Source organism: Theropithecus gelada, chromosome 3 (assembly GCF_003255815.1).
Source record: "Theropithecus gelada isolate Dixy chromosome 3, Tgel_1.0, whole genome shotgun sequence".
Classification (NCBI taxonomy): Eukaryota; Metazoa; Chordata; class Mammalia; order Primates; family Cercopithecidae; genus Theropithecus; species Theropithecus gelada.
Genome location: NC_037670.1, coordinates 23,462,429 through 23,487,252, shown reverse-complemented (window position 1 = coordinate 23,487,252; position 24,824 = coordinate 23,462,429). Strand labels below are relative to the sequence as shown.

At 39.1% G+C, this 24,824-nt stretch overlaps 1 protein-coding gene and 1 pseudogene across 6 annotated transcripts in view; both read left to right on the top strand.

Moving 5' to 3' along the window:
- The window catches only part of SH3BGR (SH3 domain binding glutamate rich protein), a 64,728-nt gene that overhangs the window by 29,740 nt on the left and 10,164 nt on the right, over positions 1 to 24,824 (top strand). For 3 of the 6 annotated variants that reach the window (XM_025378242.1, XM_025378243.1, XM_025378240.1), the window contains exon 4: positions 20,258 to 20,350. The exons of 2 other annotated variants lie outside the window; for them this stretch is intronic. In XM_025378242.1, coding sequence (XP_025234027.1) covers positions 20,258 to 20,350 — 93 coding nt within the window. Of the gene's footprint in view, positions 1 to 18,918; positions 18,994 to 20,257; positions 20,351 to 24,824 lie in introns of all 6 variants that reach the window. One more of the 6 variants, XM_025378239.1, reaches the window with a different exon arrangement.
- Positions 7,419 to 8,434, top strand: LOC112620527 (annotated as a pseudogene).

Genomic DNA, 24,824 nt, shown 5'->3' with positions numbered 1-24,824 from the left:
GAATCATGTTTTCCTTATTTCTTCCCTTTGTGATATCTTTTTATTCTTTTTTTTATAGCATTAGAATATTTTTTTTCATGTGGCTATAGCCTTCATGATGATCATTTAAAACTTTTGTCTGATACTCTATCACACTGATGTATCATAATTGATTTTATTATTCCTATGTTTAAAATTTTTACTTATTATTGTGTCATAAACATGTTTATGCTATTATGGTATCATAATGTCATCTAAATATTTTGTATAACATTCCATCAAGTTGATGTGCCATACATTTAAAAAAATTTTTATTCATTTATTTATTTTTTAGAGACAGTGTCTTGCTATATTGCAAAGTTTCTCCCCTAGGAAAACACTAAAATGCTTTCGTTCTCTATATACTTGCCTCGTCTGAGCATTTAATGCCAATGGAACCATACACTACAGGGTCCTTTGTGACTGACTTCTTTCATTTGGCATCATGTTGTCAAGGCTTGTCTGTGTTGTACCAGGTGTCAGCACTTCTTTCTTTGTTAGGGCAGACTACTATCCATGGCATGAATGGATGGACCACATTTTATGAATCTGTTCACCAGTGGATGGTTATTTGGGTTGTTTCCACGTTTTGGCTATCATGAATAATGCTGTGATGACCATTTGTGTATCTTTTGTTTAATCGATTTCCAATACTTCTACAGTTGCTGCTTTGCATCAGAATCTCTCGACAATTTAAAAAAATTCAGATGCCTGAGTTTTACTCTAGACTTACTGACCCTAAATCACCAGGGGAGAGGCCCAGGGATCTACATTTGCAAAAAGTCCCTTATGCTTACTTCTATTTAACAACCACTACACTGGAGACAATACATAATATTCATGTATATGCTTCTCCAGAATGAATGTGATATCATATTTGCTTTAGTTAAGAAACTCAAATAGTGCAGGGAAATTGTAAGGCCACTTTATTCCTTTCCCCATTCCTGATTCTGCCCCGCATTCATGAATTTGGTATCTCTCTTTCGACAAGCAAGACATCTTTTTGTGGTATATTTTCAATGCCTAATTGTTATATTTTATGAAATTTGCTTTTTTCAAATACACCATGGGCATTTTATTAATATTTTTAAACAACAATAGTAGTAGCAGAAGCAACAAGAACAACCTCTTAGGCCAGGCATTGTGGTTCATGCCTGTAATCCTAGTACTTAGGAAGGCAGAGGCAGGAGGATATTTTGAGCCCAGGTGTTTGTGACCTGCCTGGGCAACATAGTGAGACCCTGTTCTCAAAAACAAACAAAAAGGAACAAACTCCTAGAGGGCTAGCGACTTAACAGATACTGTGAGGCTCCCAATGGAATTCCAGCCGTTAAAAAAAGTAACTCATATAATAGCATTTAATAGATGTCAAAGAAAATATATGGATAAGTGAATAAAGAGGCTGAAAAGTTCAAGTAGATTGCTCCAGGTCACAAGGCTCATCATCTGTAGAACTAGAATTTGATTTCAACATTTTCTGATTATTAACCCAATATCCTCTTCACTCCCTTGTGTTTAGGGCTACATTTATAGAAAATCTATCTACCCTTAAATCTGTTAAAATTAAAAAAACTCATTTGTCACATATGGAGGTAACTATCACCCCAATATTTTACTCTAAAATTAATAATTAAAAGAGAAGATCTAAACTTTTTTTTGCTGCCTTTTAAACAAGAATCTATAATTCATCCCTGGTTGTTGAGAGTAAACTTTTTTTTTGTAGATCAAATATCAAATAAATGATAGAATTAGAAAAATAACCCATTTGCCAAAGCCAATGTAATAATTGATTACAGCATAGCTAATGAATGGATAATAAAACTGGGTAAAAGGCATTAGGTGAATTTATTTCTTGGGGGAATCAGATAAATTTCTTGTGCTAAAGTATTGGCCCCGCCAAACATTATTTGCTAAATTCAAGGGGGAAACTGATCTTTATAATAAAGAGATCTATTGGTCACAACCGTAACAAAGTAGCCAAACCACTGTCACTACTAATGGGACTCACTGATGTCATATGCTGCCTGTTGCAGACATGAAGTCCATAGTCTCACCAGTCAAGTGTTCTTGCTAAAGCCTTTCACCTGCATCCCAACCAGTCTCCAGCTCCAAGTTCTAGTTTATAAAAAACACAGAGGAAGAGGAACAAGTTAAATAATATCACAAAGAAAGAATCAGACAAAACAAAAATTTGGAACGGTCTTCAAGATAACTGACCCAGACTCCTAAAACATTCAGTGTCATGAAAGATAAATAAATAAAAAGAAGTGGAATTGTTCTAGACTAAAATAGACTGAAGAAATATGAGAATCAGATGCAATTAATACTTTTTAAGAGATTCAAGTCTAAAGAAAGTAATTGTAAAATATTTACTGCAGGCAACTCGGGAAATTTGGAAAGAAATTGGATATTACATGACATCAGGGAGTTCTTGTTAGTTTCCTTAGATGTGATAAAAATACTGGAGTCATGTAAGAGAATGGCCCTTGCTTTTAGAAGACAATACTAGAATATTTAAGGGTGCAGTTTCACAAGACACATGAAAAATGTTAGCAAGTGTTCAATCTGTGTAGTTCATCTTTAAAAACTTTTCTGTGTCTTTAAAATTTTCATAAGGAAGAGCTGGAGCAATTTTTTTGTTTTTTTTTGAGACAGAGTCTCGCTCTGTTGCCCGGGCTGGAATGCAGTGGCACAATCTTGGCTCACTGCAACCTCCGCCTCCCGGGTTCAAGCAATTCTCGTGCCTCAGCCTCTGGAGTAGCTGGGGTTACAGGTGCCCACCACCACACTGGGCTAATTTTTGTATTTTTAGTAGAGACAAGGTTTCACCATGTTGGCCAGGCTGGTCTTGAACTCCTGACCTTAGGTGATCTTCCCACCTTGGCCTCCCAAAGTGCTGGGATTACAGGCATGAGCCACTGCGCCCGGCCTGGAGCAATATTTGGAGCTAAGCATATGGCAATGTTGTATTGCCTGTGCTCTTATTAGTTGAAAGCTCTTATTAGTCAAAATGTCCTAGTCAAAACTTGAGAAGGATTGCTCTAAATGGAGAAGAACACAACTCAAATAAAACTTGTTTCAAGGCAGAAGGACATACAAATGGCAAATGGCCTTGTCCAAAGTTACTCTGTCTAAAGCTACTTTAAGTTTTACAGGGGAAAAAAAACAGACTTTAGAAAATTATGTGGAAAAGTTAGAGCAGATGAACTTATTTGCCAGTATGCAAAGTGTCCGGGATCAATCTCATATTTTCAGCAACAAAAATAAAATAAAATAAACATTTGGAAGTCGATCAACATAGATATTGCCATTTTTCTCTCTCTGAGATAATGACTTGCCATTCATGTCTAGGGGCAGCCCACTTCCTAGACCTCTTCTCTTACATTTCTCCTGAAAAGTCTCAGAGTTCACCTCTCTTCTCATTGAGGCTTTTGTAGTCCTGGTATTTCTTTCCATCCATAATCTCTCTCATTCAGCATGAAATGAAGAGGAACCCAGTGGAAAAGAGCATATGATTCAGTTAGAAAACCTTACATGCTTTTTACCTGCTGACCCTGAATTTTTAATGTTTTCCCAGCTATAAAATGAAGAGAGAAATATGACCACCTACCTCTTAGGGGTATTTATTTTATAATTTATTCTTTCAAGAGAATTTATTTGAGCACATACTGGGCCAGACACTGGGCTGGTTGATTGAAGGGACTTTATGGTCTAGAGGAATAGTTAGATGTAAGCATTCTATAAGTAGATAATAACTGTCTATGTGAATATGGAGATGGTCCACCAATCTCAGGCCTTAGATTAAGTCTCTGAAAAGAGTTGATATCTCACTTGGTATTGGAAGATTTAGTAGGAGCTCAGTAAGTGGAAAAAGATAGTCAAGACACTATGGGAAAATGGATGTATATACTAAGGCAGTGAAATTTATGAGAGTATGTTTCGTTCAGTGAAGTCATACTTTGGATAGATTCAGAGGTTTCAATAGAACCCAGGGTATGGAAGTGGGTAAAGATAAGAGCTGAGGCAAGAAAAGTTAGTAGGAATGATATTGTAAAGGGCCTTCTGTGTCTGGCCTTTTTTCTTGGCAATGAGAATGATGGGAAAAGGTCAATGTGGAGTGATTGACATTTCACAAAGCCTCTGACTCAGACAGCAACATACAGATTACTAGAGATAAGATGCAGAACCTGGGACCATATCTTTCATATTTACATCATCAGAGCCCATAACTCATAGTAGGTGTTCACCTCTGAAATTCGAGGCGATAATTAACTGGGGTACCAAAGTCAATGAAACACTCCAGAGATATTCAGCACTATTCTTCAAATTGAATGTAAATGGGACAGGTTTGTTTGTTGTAACTTGCTTTTTATTTTATTTTTTTAAAAAACATATTTTGAGGTATATTTATCCTAATACACATAAATCTATTTCAGCCTCTGCTGTGTTTTATCTTATCTCATTTTTATTTTAATATCTAATCTCAGTTTTTAGATCCTACCCTGATTTGTGCTCAGGTACTGTCATGTTATATAAAACTCTCATGTGGAAGAAAGGGATGGCCGTGGGATTATGAAACCTGGCCTAGAGATACCTAAGAGGCTGTCCAGTCCAGATGCTTCTCTTCTGAGAGGAGCAACATGAAGCCCAAGGAGCTTAAGTGACTTGTAGAAAGACACCCCACTAATTAGCAGCACAGTTTGTGCTAGAGCCTTTGGTGCTGTCCGTATTGCTTGGGTTTATAGCTGTTTATACTGTGCATAGGGACAGAGTACTTCCAGTATCATTTGAAAAGACAGACATCTGATTTATGGAAACATTACTTATCACAGTGTCATGTTGTAGTAAACAAGATTGTGGAAAGGTGTCAGCAAGGAAAATTAATCTCACTCAAGCTAAAAATAGGTACTCTTAACAGTTATGTAGAAAATGCATGCTCATAAAACATATCATCATATGCAGCATCATTGCTTTTAGAATATTTTTCTTGTCTTAGGCAGGCTGTTCGAGGCCAAGGACTAGGCCAGTTTTCCCAAGAGGGCTTTGTAAGTAAGCATTGGTTCCATAAAGTCAACCTTAGTTCTTTAAAAGCATGTGGTCGTATCTGATTAAATGAACATCATTCTTAATAGGACATGGCAGGCAGGACCTAGGTTACATAACCAATGTTTTCAATTATGCCCTGGCAAGAAGGAAGACAGATTCTTATTGAAGTTATGCAAATAACTATATTGCCAAAAACTATGTATGTATTCTGATTCAATAAGAATTTTTGAACTCCGGAGGGGTCAGGCAGGCAGAATAAGAGGTCATTTACAAGTGATTCATTTTAGTAATCTACAACATTATTATCATGTATGAAAAACTTAAGAGAAAGCAAAAAGGGCTTCCTCATATATAAGGAAAATAAGACATTAAAATAATATCAACAGTATTCTAGACAAAAACTACTATCATCCCTCACCAATTCATTTAATCCTATGTAATTAATTCCTATTCCACTGGATCTTGTGGATCTTGGGTTAGTCATCTAATGAACCCATCTGCTTCTCAACACAAGTTCTGGAAAATTTGACTAAGTCTTTGGATATGGTCTCAAAGTTCTTTACACAATGCCATCAGAAACGTGAACCCAAATGTATTTAACATATAACCCTTTACCACGGGGCTCCGAGCAGTCATTCTTCATGAAAGATGAAGCATTTTTGCTTGTAGCTCATTACAAATAACTTCAGGGAAGTATCAAAGCAAAACATGCTAACAAAAATATCTGTAGATGACAAAAAACTTAAAATGGGTGTCATTTGTTTGTTGCTTATAATTTTCAAAAGTGAAAGACTAGAAAGTCATAACAAGAATACTATATTTGATGAGAAAATTTGTTGTTTTCTGTGACATGCAAAACAAAACTATAAATTCAACCCCCCAAATTACTTACAAACATAATCATTAGGCCTATTTCAAAGAATACAAAAAACATTATATCTAATTTACAACAATAAATGGGCATAGCAAAAATCTTGATGTAATTATTCAGAGACATAATATACTCTGAATATACCAAGCATGTGATAAGAATATCAAGAAACGAGATGTAGTAGGTCTGGAGTAGGTCCTAACATCTATTTATTAATAAAACTTTATGAGTAGGTGACGGGAATTCCCAATTGAGAAACACTGTTGTAAAACATGCTTGATTCAGATTAAAGAAGGATCAAGTTAACATTTAAAACAACTGAAGTTATGGTTCATAACTTAAGCCCCTGTTGTCTGATACCAGGCAAAACAACAGTATAATCAATGTCTTTTTATTTTTATTTTTTATTTTTGAGATGGAGTCTTGCTCTCTTGCCCAGGCTGGAGTGCAGTGGCACAATCTTGGCTCACTGCAACTTCTGCCTCCCAGGTTCAAGCACTTTCCTGCCTCAGCCTCCAAAGTAGCTGGGATTACAGGTGTGCACCACCACGCCCAGCCAATTTTTGTATTTTTTTAGTAGAGATGGGGTTTCAGCATGTTGGCCAGGCTGGTCTTGAACTCCTGACCTCGGAGAATCTGCCTGCCTTGGCTTCCCAAAGTGCTAGGATTACAGATGTGAACCACCACGTCCAGCAATCAATGTCTTTTAGTATATTAATTTATTCAGGGGATTATTATTATACCAATGAAAGATATCCAGTTATATAGGCAATTAGATTTCCCCTTAATTGACAGAGATATACACAGCCATAACAATATTTTTTTGTTTCTGTTTTTTGAGGCAGGGTCTTGCTCTGTCTCCCAGGCTGGAGTGCAGTGGCCTGATCACGGCTCACTGCAGCCTTGACCTCTTGGACCCAAGCGATCCTCCCACCACAACTTCACTGGTAACTGGGACCGCAGATATGCACCACCATGCCTGGCTAATTTTTGTATTTTTTGTAAAGACAGAGTTTCACCATGTTGCCCACACTGGACTTGAACTCCTGGGCTCAAGCAATCCTCCCACCCCAGCCTCCCGAAGTGCTGGGATTACAGGTGTGAGCCATCATGCCTGGCTGTCATAGCAGTGTTAAAGTGTTACCTTTACAGATTGCTGTTGGCATGTAACTCCTCAGTGCCAAAGCTTATACATCCCAACGAGGGCTGTCCTTCTCATGAGAACCACATTAGGAAGTTCTAACATTCCAACAGCCAGACCAACATGGCTCAAAAGAGGTTTAAAATCCCTCTATTGGAGTCATGGTAACATCTTCTATTGGAAAATGGATTTTCTTGTAGAACACATTTCAGTCTAATGAATAAGGCAGGGATAATATATCTGGATCATGTAACTTTTGGCCAAAAGTGACTTGTGATGAAAAGTTGTGAGACTCATTTTCCGGTATCACTAGTGAGTTCCTATTGAAAGCAATTTTGAGTAATGGCAAAATATTTAAGTAAGTGTGGCATTTCCCAGTGACCTGAAGGAGGAAGGCCAAACTGGACAGATGACAGACGACTTCACTTGAAGGAGCACAAAAGGAAGAAGCGGAAGGAGATTTGGGGGAACATTTGTTGAGAAGCATAAAAGATATGAATTTGGAGCACAAAATTCATTCAAAAGATGTTCTGGAATTTTCTAATTTGAAACTACAAGATGGATCCTTACTGCAGGAAAGGGTATCATACCTCACCAATTCATTTAGTCCTATGTAATTAATCCTCATTCCGCTGGATCTTGGGCTAGTAGTCTCATGAACCCATCTGCTTCTCAACTAAAGTTCTGGAAATTTTGACTAAGCCCACTGGTATGGCCTCAGTTCTTTAAGCAATACCATCAGAACCTGTACCCCAAAGTTTCTACCATATAATCCTTTACAACAGGCCTCTGAGCAGTCATTCTTCATGGAAGGTGACACATTCTGGCCTGTAGCTGAGCAGAGCTGAGTAGTCTGATATGTAACTTCATAGAGAACCAGACCGCAGAGTTCAAGAATGCCTTCCAGCTGTTTGACTGAACAGGTGATGGCAAGGTCCTTACAGCCAGTGTGGGGACATGACAAGGGTCTTGGGCCAGAGCCCCACCCATGCCGAGGTGTTCCAGTTCCTGGGGGAACCTCAGGAGTGATGAGATGAACGTGAAGGTGCTAGACTTTGGGCACTTCCTGCTCATGCTTCAGACTGTGGCCAGGAACAAGGACTAGGGTGTCTAGTCTTAAGATTATGTGGAAGGCCTTTGGGTGTTTGACAAGGAAAGGAATGGCACCATCATGGGCGCTGAAATCTGGCAAGTCCTTGTCACACTGGGTGGGAAGATGACAGAGGAAGAAGTAGAGATGCTGGCGGCTGGGCATGAGGACAGCAATGGTTGTCAACCCTGAAGAGCTCGTCTGTGTGATGCTGAGTGGCTGGGCACATTCCCAGCATCCCCTGAGCCCTGTCCTTTGCCCTGTGTGACACTGCGTATCTAGCCCCGAAGGCTTTCTGGTCACAGCACCCTCCCCATCTTGTCTCTCTTGGATGATGGTTGCCATGAGCATTCACCAATAAACTTGTTCTCTGTTCCCCCCAACCCAAAACCCTCAAACAAACAAACAAAAACTACAAGATGAGCAACAGAGAGCACTGTTCAGGCCTCCATTCAAGAAGACCAGAGGGAAGAAGGCATCAAACATAAAATAAAACACAAAGAAATAGAAATTGTGAGTGAAAGGCAGAAGTCTGCAAGTCAGATGCTGGAGACCCGATATGTGCACGAAAGGAGTTCCAGAAACAAAGACAGACCAGATAGAAGAGAGCTAATCATTCAGGAGATGCCACAGGGTCTTCCAGTTGGAGATGCTGCTGCAGAGCTTCCCCACCCCCTTATCTTATGACTGCAGGAAAACCAGAAAGCGTGCTGCCTGAGGATCAGAAACTATGGGAGAATCCCTGAAAGGTTAGAAAGCAAAAACGTTTGGTTTGAAGAAGGAAATCAAGGTCCAAATGCCTGTCAGAGATGGGAGTGGCTCTGTGGGCCCTGCACAGCCCCAGTGGTGTGTTCCAGTTACAGGAAGGGCCTGGGCATGGGCTTGAAGCTTGAAAGGCAGAGCCCACTTCCATCCTGCCCTTAAACCTGGCAGTGGTCAACACAGCAGTCAACACAGCGGTCAACAGGGCAGGGCAGTGAGCACTGAGTTGGGTGGGGAGGCACAGGAGGTCCGAGGGAGCTGTTCTTACTCCAGAGGGACAGAGAGAGGTTTAGATATTGGCAGTCAGCCTCCACCTGGCTGCCCATTAGAAGTCTCTGGGGAGCCGTTAAAGCTATTAGGGTGGTGCAAAAGTAATTGCAGTTTTTGCCATTAAAAATAGTATGGCAGGGATACATTTGAGATCAATTAAGACAGAAGCTTCAGGCAGGGAACTCCCAGGTGAACTTAATGTTTTATCAATGTCGAGAGCCACTTCTGTAAAGGAAAACATTGACTAATAGTGAAATCAAGAATTGTAAACTATCCTGGAAAAATCTAGGAGTTCTGGTATCACTAGTGAGTTCATCACTGTGGATGGGGCTATGTGAGAAAGGAGATATGTGAAAATATCCATTACAAGGATAGTGTTCATGGATGAGGGATATGGCGAAAAGAAGGGAAATAAGTCTAAGTGTTCCAAAGGGCGCGTCTCAGTTGCAGGTGAACCATCTTGATGGGAACCCATGTATTGTGTAATTGTGAATGTTAATAGAGAATTATGTTTAATGATGACTATCATGAATAGGAAACTAAACAGTAGTGAAATAGAGAAGCATTTCAGAACATTTATATTAACGAGGCTGGGGGGCAGAGCTGAGGAAAACAGAATGAAGAGAAACTTTAGCCAGCAAGAGTAAGGAAAGGAAAAAAGCATAAGAGAGAAGACAGGCTGTCATGAATTAATATAGCAGAAGCAATTGAACTAACTATATCAGTTGTTCTAATAAATTTGAAAAGGCTAAAATTTCCTAGAAGAAAAGAGACTATCAGTTTGGATTTTTGCACAGCTGTTCTACAGTTGAAAATATCTCTGACTATGATTGTGCATTTTCTGTTCCTCCCTTTAATCCTGTCAATTTATTCTTCTTGTATTTTAAAACTCTTATGTTATTAGGCACATTCGTATTTATGATTGTTATAGCTTCCTGATGGATTGACTCTTTTGTAATTATCAGCTGTCTTTTACAATTTCTGATAATACCCTTTGTCTTTATATCTGTATTATATGACAATAAAACTACTCTAGATTTCTTTTGCTTATGGTTTGCCTGGGATATTTTTTCCATCAATTTCCTTTCAACTTCCTATGTCTTTGCTTCTATAATGTCTTTTGGAAACAGGATCTGATTGGGTTTTGTGCATTTTTTTTTTTTTTTTTTTGAGACAGTCTCACACTGTCTGGAGTGCGGTGCATGATCATAGCTCACTGCAGCTCGACTTCCCTCCCAGGCTCAAGTGATCCCCCTGCCTCAGCCATCTGAGTAGCTGGGACTATAGGCATGCACTGCTATCCTCAGCTGATTTTTATTTTTTTTAATTTTTTTTTATTTTTTTTATTTATTTTTTTTTTGAGACGGAGTCTCGCTCTGTCGCCCAAGCTGGAGTGCAGTGGCCAGATCTCAGCTCACTGCAAGCTCCGCCTCCCGGGTTCACGCTATTCTCCTGCCTCAGCCTCCCGAGTAGCTGGGACCACAGGCGCCGCCACCTCGCCCGGCTAATTTTTTGTGTTTTTTAGTAGAGACGGGGTTTCGCCGTGTTAGCCAGGATGGTCTCGATCTCCTGACTTTGTGATCCGCCCGTCTCGGCCTCCCAAAGTGCCGGGATTACAGGCTTGAGCCACCGCGCCCGGCCCTCAGCTGATTTTTAAGTTTTTTATAGAGAGAGGGTCCCACTGGTTGCCCAGGCTGGTCTCAAACTCCTGGGCTGTAGTGATCCTCCCTCTTTGGCCTCCGAGAGTGCTGGAATTATAGGCATGAGCCACTGTACCCAGCTGGTCTTGAGCATTTTAATTCATCTTGATAATCTCTGTTATAAATTGGAGTATTTAGTTCATTAACAATTAATCATTCACATAATTGTGTTTATATTTACTATTTCATTGTTTTTTCTATTGGTCTTCATATTTATTTTATTTTTTATTTTTATTTTTAGAGACGGAGCAATCTTTGCTCACTGCAACCTCCGTCTCCCAAGTTCAAGCGATTCTCCTGTCTCAGCCTCCCAAATAGTTGGGACTACAGGCGGGTGCCACCACATGAGGCTGTTTTTGTATTTTTAGTAGAGACGAGGTTTCACCGTGTTGGCCAGACTGGTCTCGAACTCCTGACCTCAAGTGATCCACCCACCTCGTCCTCCCAAAATGTTGGGATTACAGGCATGAGCCACCACGTCCAGCCCCGTTTCAATTTTTATTATTTAAAATTACAATTTCCACTTTATTTTTCTCCAGAGAATAGTTTTTCTTCAGTCTTTAAGGCCTCAGCTCCTTACATGGGCTTTGGTCAGGGTCATGGGGCAGCACCCGCAGGTCTAAATAGGGGTGGAGGTGTTCGGTCCTTGCAAGCTTCACGAGACTGATTCCTCACTACTTTGTTTTAATATTATAAACTGCACAACTCACAAAGTAATGTAGTTTCATATCCAGCTTGGGAAGCACACAGGCGTTGAAGAAGCTTGCCTAGAAGTGCCCCTGACTGCTGTGGCCTCTACTATGTTTCAAATGACAATTTCTTAATGGCCTTTTTCTTGGGCACACATCAGGTATAGTTCATGCAGCAAATAGGCTACACGTGGCCGTGGCCCTTTTTGGTATGACCTTTGTTCCTTCTTTTATTTGTCATCTTGGAGGCACAGACTGGAGCTGGTCTCCCATTTTCATTCCTCTGTTTTATACTTTTTTGCTTTCTTTTGGGTATATGAATATATTTTAGACTTCCTTTTTAACTTATCTATTGTATTTTTAACTGTGCCTCTTGGCATTATTTGGTAGTGGTTGCTCTAGTCACTATAAATATGTAAATATTAAAAAAAATTTTTATTTCCATAGGTTTTTGGGGGACAGGTGGTATTTGGTTACACAAGTAAGTTCTTTAGTCCCACTAATTTGTGAGATTTTGGTGCATCTGTCACCCAAGCAGTGTACACTGTACCCTATTTGTAGTCTTTTATTCCTCACCCCCTTCCCACCCTTTGCCTCTGAGTCCCCCAAGTCCATTATGTCATTCTTATGCCTTTGTGTCCTCATAGTTAACTCCCACTTATGAGTGAGAACATACAATGTTTGATTTTCCATTTCTGAGTTACTTCACTTAGAATAATAGTCTTCAATTCCATCCAGGTTGCTGCGAATGCCATTAATTCATTCCTTTTTATGGCTGAGTAGTTTCCATTGTTTGTGTGTGTGTGTGTGTGTGTATCTCATATATATATATATATATATATATATATATATATATATATATATGTATATATATGTATGTTTGTATACCACAGTTTCTTTATCCACTCATTGGTGGGCATTTGGGTTGCTTCCATATTTTGGCAATTGCTCATTGTGCTGCTATAAATGTGTGCGCAAATATCTTTTTTGTATAATGACTTCTTTTCCTCTGGGTAGGTACCCAGTAGTGACATTTCTGGATCAAATGGTAGTTCTACTTTTAGTTCTTTAAGAAATAGCCATACTGTTTTCCAAAGTGGCTGTACTAGTTTACATTCCCACCAGCAGTGTAGAAGTGTTCCCTGTTCACTGCATCTACACCAACATCTATTATTTTTGGATTTTTGATTATGGCCATTCTTGCAGGAGTAAGGTGGTATCACATTGTGGTTTTGGTTTGCATGGGCTTTGGTTGGGGTCATGGGGCAGCACCTGCAGGTCTAAATAAGGGTGGAGGTGTTCCCTGATCATTAGTGATGTTGAGCATTTTTGCATATGCTTGTTGGCCATTTGTACATCTTCTTTTGAGAATTGTCTATTCATGTCCTTAGCCCACTTATTGATGGGATTTTTTTTTCTTGGTAATTTGTTTGAGTTCATTGTAGATACTGGATATTGGTCCTTTGTCAGATGTATAGATTGTTAATATTTTCTCCCATTCTGTGGGTTGTCTGTTTACTATGCTGACTGTTCCTTTTGCTGTGCAAAAGCTCTTTAGTTTAATTAAGTCCCAGCTATTTATCTTTGTTTTTATTGCATTTGCTTTTGGGTTCTTGGTCATGAAATCCTTGCCCAAGTCAATGTTTACAAGGGTTTTTCTGATGTTATCTTCTAGAATTTTTATAGTTTCAGGTCTTAGATTTAAGTCTATGATTCATCTTGAGTTGATATTTGTATAAGGTGAGAGATGAGGATCCAGTTTCATTTCTCCTACATGTGGCCTGCCAGTTATCCCAGCACCATTTGTTGAATAGGGTGTCCTTTCCTCACTTTATGTTTTTGTTTGCTTTGTCAAAAATAATTGGCTGTAAGTATTTGGGTTTATTTCTGGGTTCTCTATTCTGTTTCATTGGTCTGTGTGCCTATTTTTATACCAGTACCATGCTGTTTTGGTGACTGTGGCCTTATACTGTAGTTTGAAATCAGGTAACATGATGCCTCCACATTTGTTCTTTTTGCTTAGTCTTGCTTTGGCTATGTGGGCTCTTTTATGGTTCCATGTGAACTTTAGGATTGTTTTTTCTAGGTCTGTGAAGAATGATGGTGGTATTTTGATGGGAACTGCATTGAATTTATAGCTTGCATTTGGCAGTATGGTCATTTTCATAATATTGATTCTACCCATTTGTGAGCATGGGATGTATTTCCATTTGTTTGTGTCATCGATGATTTCTTTCAGCAGTTTTGTAATTTTCCTTGTAGAGGTCTTTCACCTCCTTGGTTAGGTATATTCCTAAGTATTTTATTTTTTTGCAGCTATTGTAAAAGTAGTTGAGATCTTGATTTGATTCTCACTTGGTCACTGTTGGTGTATAGGAGAGCTACTGATTTGTGTACATTAATTTCATATCTGGGAACTTTGCTGAATTCTTTTATTAGTTCTAAGAGCTTTTTGGAGAAGTCTTTAGGGTTTTCTAGGTGTTTAATATATATTCTTTTTTTTTTTTTTTTTTTTGAGACGGAGTCTCACTCTGTCGCCCAGGCTGGAGTGCAGTGGCCGGATCTCTGCTCACTGCAAGCTCCACCTCCCGGGTTTACGCCATTCTCCTGCCTCAGCCTCCCAAGTAGCTGGGACTACAGGCGCCCGCCACCTCGCCTGGCTAGTTTTTTGTATTTTTTAGTAGAGACGGGGTTTCACCGTGTTAGCCAGGATGGTCTCGATCTCCTGACCTCGTGATCCGCCCGTCTCGGCCTCCCAAAGTGCTGGGATTACAGGCTTGAGCCACCGCGCCCGGCTTATATATATTCTTAATATCTCACAGTCTACTTAGACTTAATGTTATAACACTTTCAGGTAATATGCAGAAATATTGCCATCATATGCATCCATTGACTGTTTCCCATACTTTATGCTATACTATCCTGTGTATCACGTTTCCATATACCATTAACTCTACTATGTAATGTTCCCATTGAACAGTCTCCTTCTTTTTCTTTTTTTTTTTTTTAGTAGGGGATAATCTTTTGTGCTTACCCAGACTTTTAAATTTCTGATGCCTTTTGAAGAGTGAAGTTTCCATCTGGTGCCATTTTCTTTCAGCCCAAAGAACTTCCTTTAGTCATTTAGCATTGTTTCGTAGTGCAGGTCTGCTGGCAATAAGTTCTTTAGTTTTCTTTTGTCCGAAGTGTCTTTACTTTGCTTTCATTCTTGAATGATATTTCACTGGATATAAAATTCTTAGTTGACAGGTTTTTTTTTTTTTTCCTTTCAACACCTTGGATCTGTTTTTTTCCCTTCTGTCTTCTGATCTCCATAGTTTCTGATGAGACATGAAAATAATTTGAAATCTTGTTTCCTGTAGGTAGTGTATCATTTTTCTCTGGGTGCTTTTAAGATTTTCATTTTATCTTTGGTCTTCAGCCATTTGATTATGATATGCCTACCTATGATTTCTTTGGTGTACTTATTATTATTGGGGTTTTCTGAGAGTCTTGAATCTGTATCATTTACCAAATATAGAAAATTTTCAACCATTATATTTTCAAATATTATGTCTGCTCCATTTGTTTTCATTTCCCCTTCTGGCACTCTACATATATGTTAAATCTTTTGTTGTTATTCCACATTTCCCTAAAGCTTAAAATATTTTTCAGTCTTGTTTTTCTTTGATCTTCATATTGGATAATTTCTACTGATTTAAGTTCGCTTATTTTTGTCTTTGTCATTTTCATTCTACATCCAGTCTAGTAAATTCTTTATTTCATATATTGTATTTTTCAATTCTGAAATGTTACACTTGTTTGATTTTTATAATTTCTATTTTTCTATTGAGAATGTCAGTTGTTTCATTCATTACAAGCATGTTTGCCTTTACATCTTTAAGCATAGTTTTAATAGCTGCTTTAAAAACCTTGTCTGCAAATTCCAGCATCCACATCTTTTCTGTGTTGGTCTTCACTGGTTGTTTTTTCTCCTGAGAATGAGTAACATTTTCCTGGTTCCTTGTATGTTAAGTATTTTGGATGGTATCTTGAACATAGTGAGTCTTGTGTTGTGGAGATTCTGTATTTTTACATTTTCCTGAAAAACATTGTCTATTGTGTTTGTTTCAGCAGGCATTTACTTTGTTGGACCCAAACAGCAAACTCTATGTTTCTAGTAGCAGCTATCCTATTACTTAGGATACTTTCAGTTGTACTAAGATCAATCTCAGTTGTGAATCAGAGGGTAAAAGTCTCTGGTTGTTTTTTTTTGTTTTTTTTTTTGAGTAAGGATCTTGCTCTGTCACCCAGTTGGGAGTGCAGTGGCATAATCATGGCTCACTGCAACCTCAGACTCCTGGGCTCAAGCAATCCTCTTGTCTTAGCCTCCCAAGTAGCTGGTACTATGGGCATACATCACCATGCCTTGCTAATAAATTTTTTTTTTGTAGAGAAAGGATCTTGCTATGTTGCCCTGGTTGGTCTTGAACTCTTGGCCTCAAGTGATCCTCCCACCTAGGCCTCCAAAGTGTTGGGATTACAGATGTAAGCCACCATGCCCCTTCTCAAAAGTCTAAATAAAATACTAGCAAAATATATTCAGAAGTGAATTAAAGATAATTCATCATCAAACAGAATGTATTCAGTTGCCATAATTCATTACATGAAGTGATTAATGGAGAAAAACCATATGATTGCACCTATAAGTGCCAAGAAGATATTTGATATAATTTATCAGATATTTCTAGTTAAGAATCGATTAAAATATAAGTAGAAGGAAACAACTTAAAATATAAAATACATTTATCAGAGGTAATTATAAATATAATGAACCATGCAATACTGAAGCATTTCTATTAAAATGAGAAGCAAGATAGGCATACCTATTATCACCATATTACTAAACATTGTTTTAGGAGCTGTAGTTATTGTAATAATGTAATAAGTCTTATGTATACAAGACATAGATAAAATTTAAAAATTATCTTGGCCAGGCGCGGTGGCTCAAGCCTGTAATCCCAGCACTTTGGGAGGCCGAGACGGGCGGATCACGAGGTCAGGAGATCGAGACCATCCTGGCTAACATGGTGAAACCCCGTCTCTACTAAAAAATACAAAAAACTAGCCAGGCGAGGTGGCGGGCACCTGTAGTCCCAGCTACTTGGGAGGCTGAGGCAGGAGAATGGCGTAAACCCGGGAGGCGGAGCTTGCAGTGAGCTGAGGTCCGGCCACTGCACTCCAGCCTGGGCGACAGAGCGGGACTCCGTCTCAAAGAAAAAAAAAAATTATCTTTATTTGCATATGATATAATCACATGCCTAAAAATCTTTAAAACTCTAGTGAAATGCATTAGAATTGGTAAGATGGTTTATTAAGTTTCTTGATGAAAGAAGAATATACAAAAATTTGTAGGTTTTGTTTACATTAATAATTATAAGTAGTAAGTTAAAATGTAAGAAGGAAAAATATCCCATTCATGGTAGTGATAAAAATCTGTAAAATGTTTAGGAACACATTTATCAAGAGACATACAGGTCCTCTATGAAGAACATAATTTAATTTTATTCTGAAGGACACTAACAAATACTGAAGAAATAAACCTTCAATGTCCCTGAATAGAATGACTTAACAACAAGGAATGAACATTTTCCAAATTAATTAATGTTTAGTGCTATTTCAAGCAAAATCCTATTTTTTAATTTTTGGAACTAAAGAAACATTATCTTAAAATGTCTTTGGAATAATAATTGTCTGAGAGGAGCCAAGAAAATTTTGAAACAGACTTTGTGTAACAACTTGACTTTCCAAATATTAAAATATGTCCTATAAGCTACAATGATAAAAGCAGTATATATTTATATGTATATCTGAGAAATATATTTTTATTTATATACGTTTATATAAAATATTTTAATTTTTATTTTCATTGTATCAGTATTTATATGTAGGATAGTGTAGAAACATAAATTTATGTATATATTATAATAAATGACAAATATATAATCTGGATTTAATGGGAAATGATGGTTTATATATAATATAGGCAAAATTTCCCATCTATCTGGCAGAAAACAAATGTAGACATTGACTTTACATCATATACTAAATTAAATTCCAGATGGATTAAAGCTCTAGATATTAATAACAATATAAAGTAATAGAAGGATATTTTAGAGAATAAAAGTTAGATAAATTTGCCCATAAAAAGACTAAAAACTAAAAAAAAATACAACAAAATCTGTAAAAACTATAGACTGGAGAAAAACATTTGTAACATGACAAAGGGTTAAAATTTTTAATATAGAAAGATACTCTAAAAATTGATAGTAAAGAACAAACAACTGAAGTAAAAATGAGCAATGCATTCACTGCAATGTCTACAGAAAGAAAAAAATCAAATAAAATGGGCAAAACATATAAAGATAATTATTTGAAGAGGAAATAGAAATAGCTAAAAATTTATTAAAAATATGCCCTTATTTCCAATAATGATAAATGTATAAATGAAACAAAAAATGAAATTCTATTTTCTCCTCAACATATTGGTAAACATTAGAAATAACAATCATCTTCGCTGGTTATGAGGATAAAGGAGAAGGAGACATTTATGTATCACTGTGGGGATATGAATTGCTGCCACCTTTTTGAAAACTAGTAAGAATAACCTCACCATTTTATTCAGTTTAGTATAGTGTTATTTGTAGTGGAAGAAACATACAAACATTCAGAACACCCACTGACTGGAGAATGTATGAATAAATTATTATATATTTAATATGAAGCAGATGTTAAAAATAATGATTCAATAGGATCGATCATATGAATTAAGTTGGACAAATGTCCATGGTACATTGAGCTAAAAATGAAGTCATGCAAACTGTGTTCCCATTTCTGTTTCAAAATCACAAAAATAAAAGAAAAATGACAATCAATTCCCCCCTAAAATAGCCTTATGTATTAGGATGCAGAGGTACCCTATCACATTTTTAATACTGATTATCACAGGAGGGTGGGATTGGAGGGTGTGTGTGTGGCTTAATTTGCACCCACGAACTTGCAGTGCCTCTGTAATAAAAACAACCTGATATTTTAAAAGGCTGGAACCCATTTTGTAAGTTGAAAGAGCATCAGGGATGAGGTGTAGACTTAGTCCTTCCCCTAACCCACAGTGTGACATTTTCTGCCTTTATTTTCCTGTCTCTGAAGTGTGGGTGGTAATGACTGCCCTACCTACTTAGTGAAGATAAGATTAAGGATGAAGACAAATATAGTTTGAATAGTTAAGACATTGAAATGCAAGCTGTTGTCCTTAAGAAAATTCTCAAACACTCTCACTTTACATAATGCAGGTGACAAAATCACCCGAGGAAGCATCGTCCCTTCCCAATGGCGATGTAGTGGGAGAGGCACCGAGCACCACAGAGGTAAGCGCTGGTGTCTCGAGCCATCGTCCCCATGCTAGCTTCCTCAGAATGTCTACTTCGTCCTAATATCTCTCTCTCTCTCTCTATCCATCCACCCATCAGTCTATTATCTATCCATCTATCTAATCAATCATCTATTGTCTGTATCTATCCATCCATATTAGTCTGTTTTCATACTGCCATAAAGAACTGCCCAAGACTGGGTAGTTTATAAAGGAAAGAGGTTTAATTGACTCACAGATCAGCATGGCTGGGGAAGCCTCAGGAAACTTACCATCATGGCAGAAGGTGAAGGGGAAGCAAGGCACCTTCTTCACAAGGCAGCAGGAAGGAGAAGTGCTGAACAAAGAGGGAAGAACCCCTTATGGAACCATCAGATCTCGTGAGAACTTACTCACGATCATGAGGACAGTATGGGGGAAACCGCCCCATGATTCAATTACTTCCATCTGGTCTCTCTCTTGACATGTGGGGATTATTACCATTATGGGGATTATAATTCAAGATGAGATTTGAGTGGGGACACAAAGCCTAACCTTATTATCATCCATCCATCCATCTATCTATTTATCTATTTATCTATCTATCTATCTATCTATCTATCTATCTATTTTTATATCTATCTATCTATTTTTATATCTATCTATCTATCTATCTATCTATCTATCTATCTATCTATCTATCTATCTGTGTCTGTATGCCTGCCTGCCTACCTACCCATGTTTGTCCATACATCCATTCCTCCGTCTGTCTGTTTATCTATCTGTCTCTGTACATTACCCATCCATCCATCCATCCATCCATCCATCCACCCATCCATCTGTCCATGCATCCATCCATTTATCCATCTATGTATGTTTACCTGTCTACTTTATCTTTCTACCTTATCTATCTTCTTAATTTTTAATCTATAAAATTATAAGCCTCCCTCCATACAAGCAATAGAAAACACTGTGTGAAGATAGAATTCTTTGAATCTCTCCTCATCAGCCTGAAGTGGGTGAATTGAAACTCCTCACTTAGGCAGTTTGTTACCCTGCAACGCACATAGGTTGTATCTTTGACTCATCCCAGTCGGCATTTTGGGGTTTGGAGATCCTATGCTCTGGTTGCTAAGTGACCTAATGAGTGGGCAGTCTATGTTTGCTTCATTTATATACTGTGTGTCTAAATAAGAAAGCCACAGCATATGTGGCCTGGTTTTTGTTGTTGTTGTTGTTGTTTGTTTTTTGGAGCTCATATCCTGGGTTTCCTTTATGACCAGGGATCAGAGAAGGCTGAAGAAGGTGGAGAAACTGAGGCACAAAAAGAGGGCAATGAAGATGCGGGCAACCTCCCTGAAGCCCAGGAGAAGAATGTGAGTGTTCACTTTTTCACATCAGTTTGACTGGATTCTCTGCTGTTCAATAGAGACTTTTATAGGGCTTGTACAACTTGACTCTGGGCACAAGCAATCAGAAAGAGAGTGAGTAGCTGCGAGTTTAGCTGGGGAGGAAGCAGGTAATTTCTACTGATGTGTTAAGCACTGGGGTCCTGGTGCAGAGAGGGCTAAAGGGAAGACGAAGGAGCCTGAACCTGGGCCTGGAGGGAGCTGGTTAGACAAGGCTTGTAGAATTTGTTGTGGTGTTGTTATGGCTGGGTTAGGTGCATGCTCTTTATAAACAAGGGCCCTTTCTGCTTAGTCATCATTAATGACAGACTCCTAGCTTACACCCACCCAGGAGCCCTGCCCAGTGGGGAAACAGAGCTAAGGGGGTTCAGTATATCTGGGGTAAGACAACAGGAACTTGAGGATCAAAAGGACTCCTTGGGGAGGGAAACTGATACTCAGTTAAGTTCAATCAGGGAAATAGCAGATCCTGGTGAAGTCACATGATTAATTCTAAAGGGGTTCCCATGCAGGAGCAGCAGGATAAGGAGTGGGCAATGTTGGGGAACACTGTGCTTCTGTGAGTGCCAAGCTGAGATAATGGGGGATGGGATGGGCTACTTCTTCAAGGAGTTCTGAAAACATGCTGGGAAGCCAGGTGCCAAGGAAGGGGCCTGGTGGGGCTGGGAATGGGGTGCAGGCATTGGTCTGGGCCTCTTTGGAGGAGAATCTCAGAGGCCTTCTCCACTGGGTCAGTTGTAGCAAAGACTATTTTCAAACCCTGATGGTTTGCTAATTTATTTATTCTGGGAGAGGTGTGGGAGCTTTTATGAGAGCTGGACCCTCATTCACCAGATAAAATGTGGCTAGAAAGGGGCTGAAACCCACACCCACACTATGGAAAAAGGGGTGTGGGGCTGGGCATCGATTTGTCTTTACCTTAAAGAATTTAAATTCGGAGGGGCTAGGGAAGGAAATTCCCGATATTTAGACTTATATTTGAAGTAGACTGCTATTTCAAAAGTTGATATTACAACTCTGAAGTTTTTGTTTTAAAGAAAGACAAAATCTTCAATCTTGACCTAGAAGTTAGATGGTGTTTCATGTCAGCCTATGTAATTCAGAAACAATACTTTAAAAATTAAATATAGTGACAATTTCATTATCTTGTAATTAAAAAAAAAATCTGTTTCACGATTTGAACTTTTCATGAGTTGCCTAATGCACCCTTACAGTCATATTGATGAATACTTTGAAGTTGAGTTTGCTTCTTTTAAGACATAGAGACAAGGATGAAAAGCATTACACCCTAGCCCCTTTCTCCCGTGAGACCAGCAGGGAGGTAGCATGTTTATAATCAGATCCTGCCCCCTGCAGCCAGGGTGGGCATTGCTTCAGCTTCTCAGCCGCTGGGCTGGGTTAGTTCTATGAAGTGATGAATCACCCAGCTTTTACGTTCTCTTTGCTACTACTTGTTAAAATTGTGAGCCTTTGACAAAGTCAGTTATAACCTTGTGAATCCTGATAGGAATTAAAAAAACCTTTTTTTTGTTATTTTTGTGTGGGCCATGGTGAAGAAATGACCGCAAGTGAAAGATATTTTTATTTTAGATGAATATATTGCTAACATCATATTATCAAATTCACTTTTCAACTCTTTAATACTATTTATCCTACAGAAAGACAGGTTCTGACTTTTTCCGGTTTGAAAACCAACACATGCTCTTTGATTTACTTTAATTCAATTAAATTAGAAAAACCCTCTGTGATTGTCAGTAAACAGATGAGAAATGTTGTAAAAACATGATTAACCCTTATGAGTATATATGAAAATAGGCTGAACTTTAAAATTTAAGAAGGAGACAAACACCGCTTAGATATTTAGAATGCTTTGCATGTTGTGCTTCAAGAACTTGCTGGCTTGTTTTGACGGTCTTTGGTTTGTTGTTAAAAGCTGCGATGGGGCCAGGCACGTGGCTCACGCCTATAATCCCTGCACTTTGGAAGGCAGAGGCGGGCAGATCACTTGAGGTCAAGAGTCTGAGACCAGCCTGGCCAACATGGTAAAACCCCGTCTCTACTAAAAATACAAAAATTAGCCTGGTGTGATGGCGCATGCCTGTAATCTTAGCTATTTGGGAAGCTGTGATGGGAGGATCACTTGAACCCGGGAGGCAGCAGTTGTAGTGAGCTGAGATCGTGCCACTGTACTCCAGTCTGGGCAATAGAGTCAGACCCTGTCTCAAAAAGGAAAAAAAAAAAAAAAAGCTGAGATGGGAGGACATCACGGTCTTTTTGTAAGGGCATCTCTCCTCCCAGGGCACCCCAGTCATAGACAGGCTGATAGGGAATCGGAAAGACAAGGGAGAGCTGTGTGTGTTTTGAACATTGAAAGTATGAGACACATCCTAGTAGTTTCATGTAGGTATGACACCTCCGGTAAATCCAAGGCTTTAAAATGCCTAGCTCTGTTGAAACCATCTTGAGGCGATTTCTTTTTGCTCCTCTTGGCTCACTGTGGATAAAACAGAGGTGCTTCCCTGGGCTTCCCTCCTTAACCAACACGCTGCAGTGGATATAAAGTTTAGAATATTCGTGGGCCCACGCTTGGTTCCTAAGACTCCCGGGCAAGGAATATCAGCTTCCTTTATTTCCTTACAGTCCTCTATCAGCTCCGTGTGCCCACCTCATGGCTGGCAGGAGCTTCCAGCTGGGTGGGGTGTTTTTGTCCTCCTGAGGGTCTCACAGCCATCCGGGGTCGTTAATGGTGACTGGGCAGGGATTGGGTGCTGGATATTTGTCTATGGTGGTGTTTCTGCTGTCTGTCCCTTGGCACGGGCCAGACCCTCTGCTCTGGCTGGACACAGACTAGCTTTTCACAGTGGCTGGCCTTCTGACCACGGACGCTGCTGCCTGTGCAGAGTGCCTTGTGTTACTTAAATGTGCCAGTGGTCCCCGGCTCTGTTTCTGTGTGTGAGCAGGGCCTGGGCAGTACCCCTCCTGGAAAATCCTTTTTTCCTCCTCAGTCTGGCCACCTCCATCTTGCCAATTCCAAGCTCTTTTTTTGTTTTGTTTTGTCTTCAGGTACCGCCTAGCTTTATCACCCCATTAGCCTAGGGTTGTGAAAACCAGGGCCTGTACTTTCTTCCTTGGGGGTGGAAAGCCAGAACAAATAGGTGGTGTGTGGAAAGAGAAAATAACTCTTACTCTGACCCCTCCACCCCCTCAGCTTTGTGGAGCAGAAAGAGCAAGTCACAATTCATATCCTGGCTTTCAGCCATGCTTATTAGGAGAAGGAATAGAAATAGTTTTAAACATTTTATTCTGATAAAACTATAGACTCACAGGAAGTTTCAAAAATAATAGAGTCTTGTGTGCCCTTCACCCAACTTCCCCAAATGGTGACATCTCATCTAGCCTTAATACAATAATGAAACCAGAAATGCGATGCATTGGTGCATTTCTGTTAACTAGATGACAAACCATATCAAGTTTTTACCTTTTTTTTTTTTTTTTAAAAAACCTGTCTTCATTTATGTGTTGAAAACAATTGTAATGTGTGCAGTAAAAACACAGAACAAGCAAAAAACCTTTCTCCGGAACCTGGCAATGTTCAGCTGAGTGATAAACGAGGCAAGTGGCAGAGTCAGGGACAGGCTCATCTGATCTCTGCTATGAAACATGCACACTCGACACACACTTGTAGGCACTCATACAATTCCATTTAATGGAGAGGAATATTTACCTAATGTTTGACATTGATTTAAAAAAACAACAGAAATGTAAACAAAAACTATTATCTTCTTTAATAATGTGGACTTCCCCTGACCACCTCCTCAACCTCCAGGGTTCTTAAACACAAGATGCCAAGATGTAAATTCTCTCCTTGATAATGGATTGAGGCAGGAGGACTTGGGAGGTCAGAAGGGTGAACACTGAAAAGACCATGACTTCATGCCTAGGAAGATCTTAGTGTAACTTGAAGAAATAGGGCACCTCATAGGGCCTGGCCTGATGACCCAGGGAGGGTGAGGGGCTAAGGAACCATCGCCTCAGGAGTAAAGGAGGAAAACAGAAGGTCAGCTCACCTTCTGGGCATTCTGTAAGAAACAAATTGCAGACTGGGACATCACGAGAGCTTTAGAAAATGCTGGAAACATTGTACCTTGTGCAGGTTTAGTTTCTTTTTTTGATCAACGTACAATTATTTAAAATGGTGTGCTTTGTCAGTCCCGTCATCCGATCTGAAAGTCATGAGGCCCTTGCTTGACAGACAATATGATTATGGTCTGTAACCACCCCTCTTGGCATCCTCCAATAGCAGTCTTGAGCAAAGTTTGAAGGGACAAACATTGATGTAGGTTTGTGGGAGGAGTCACGGGTCTCAGGCTGGGTTCCTGGGGTGCCTGAAGCTTGAGAGGACTCTCCCTCTGTCCTCTCATTTCCAGCCGCTCTGAGGCTG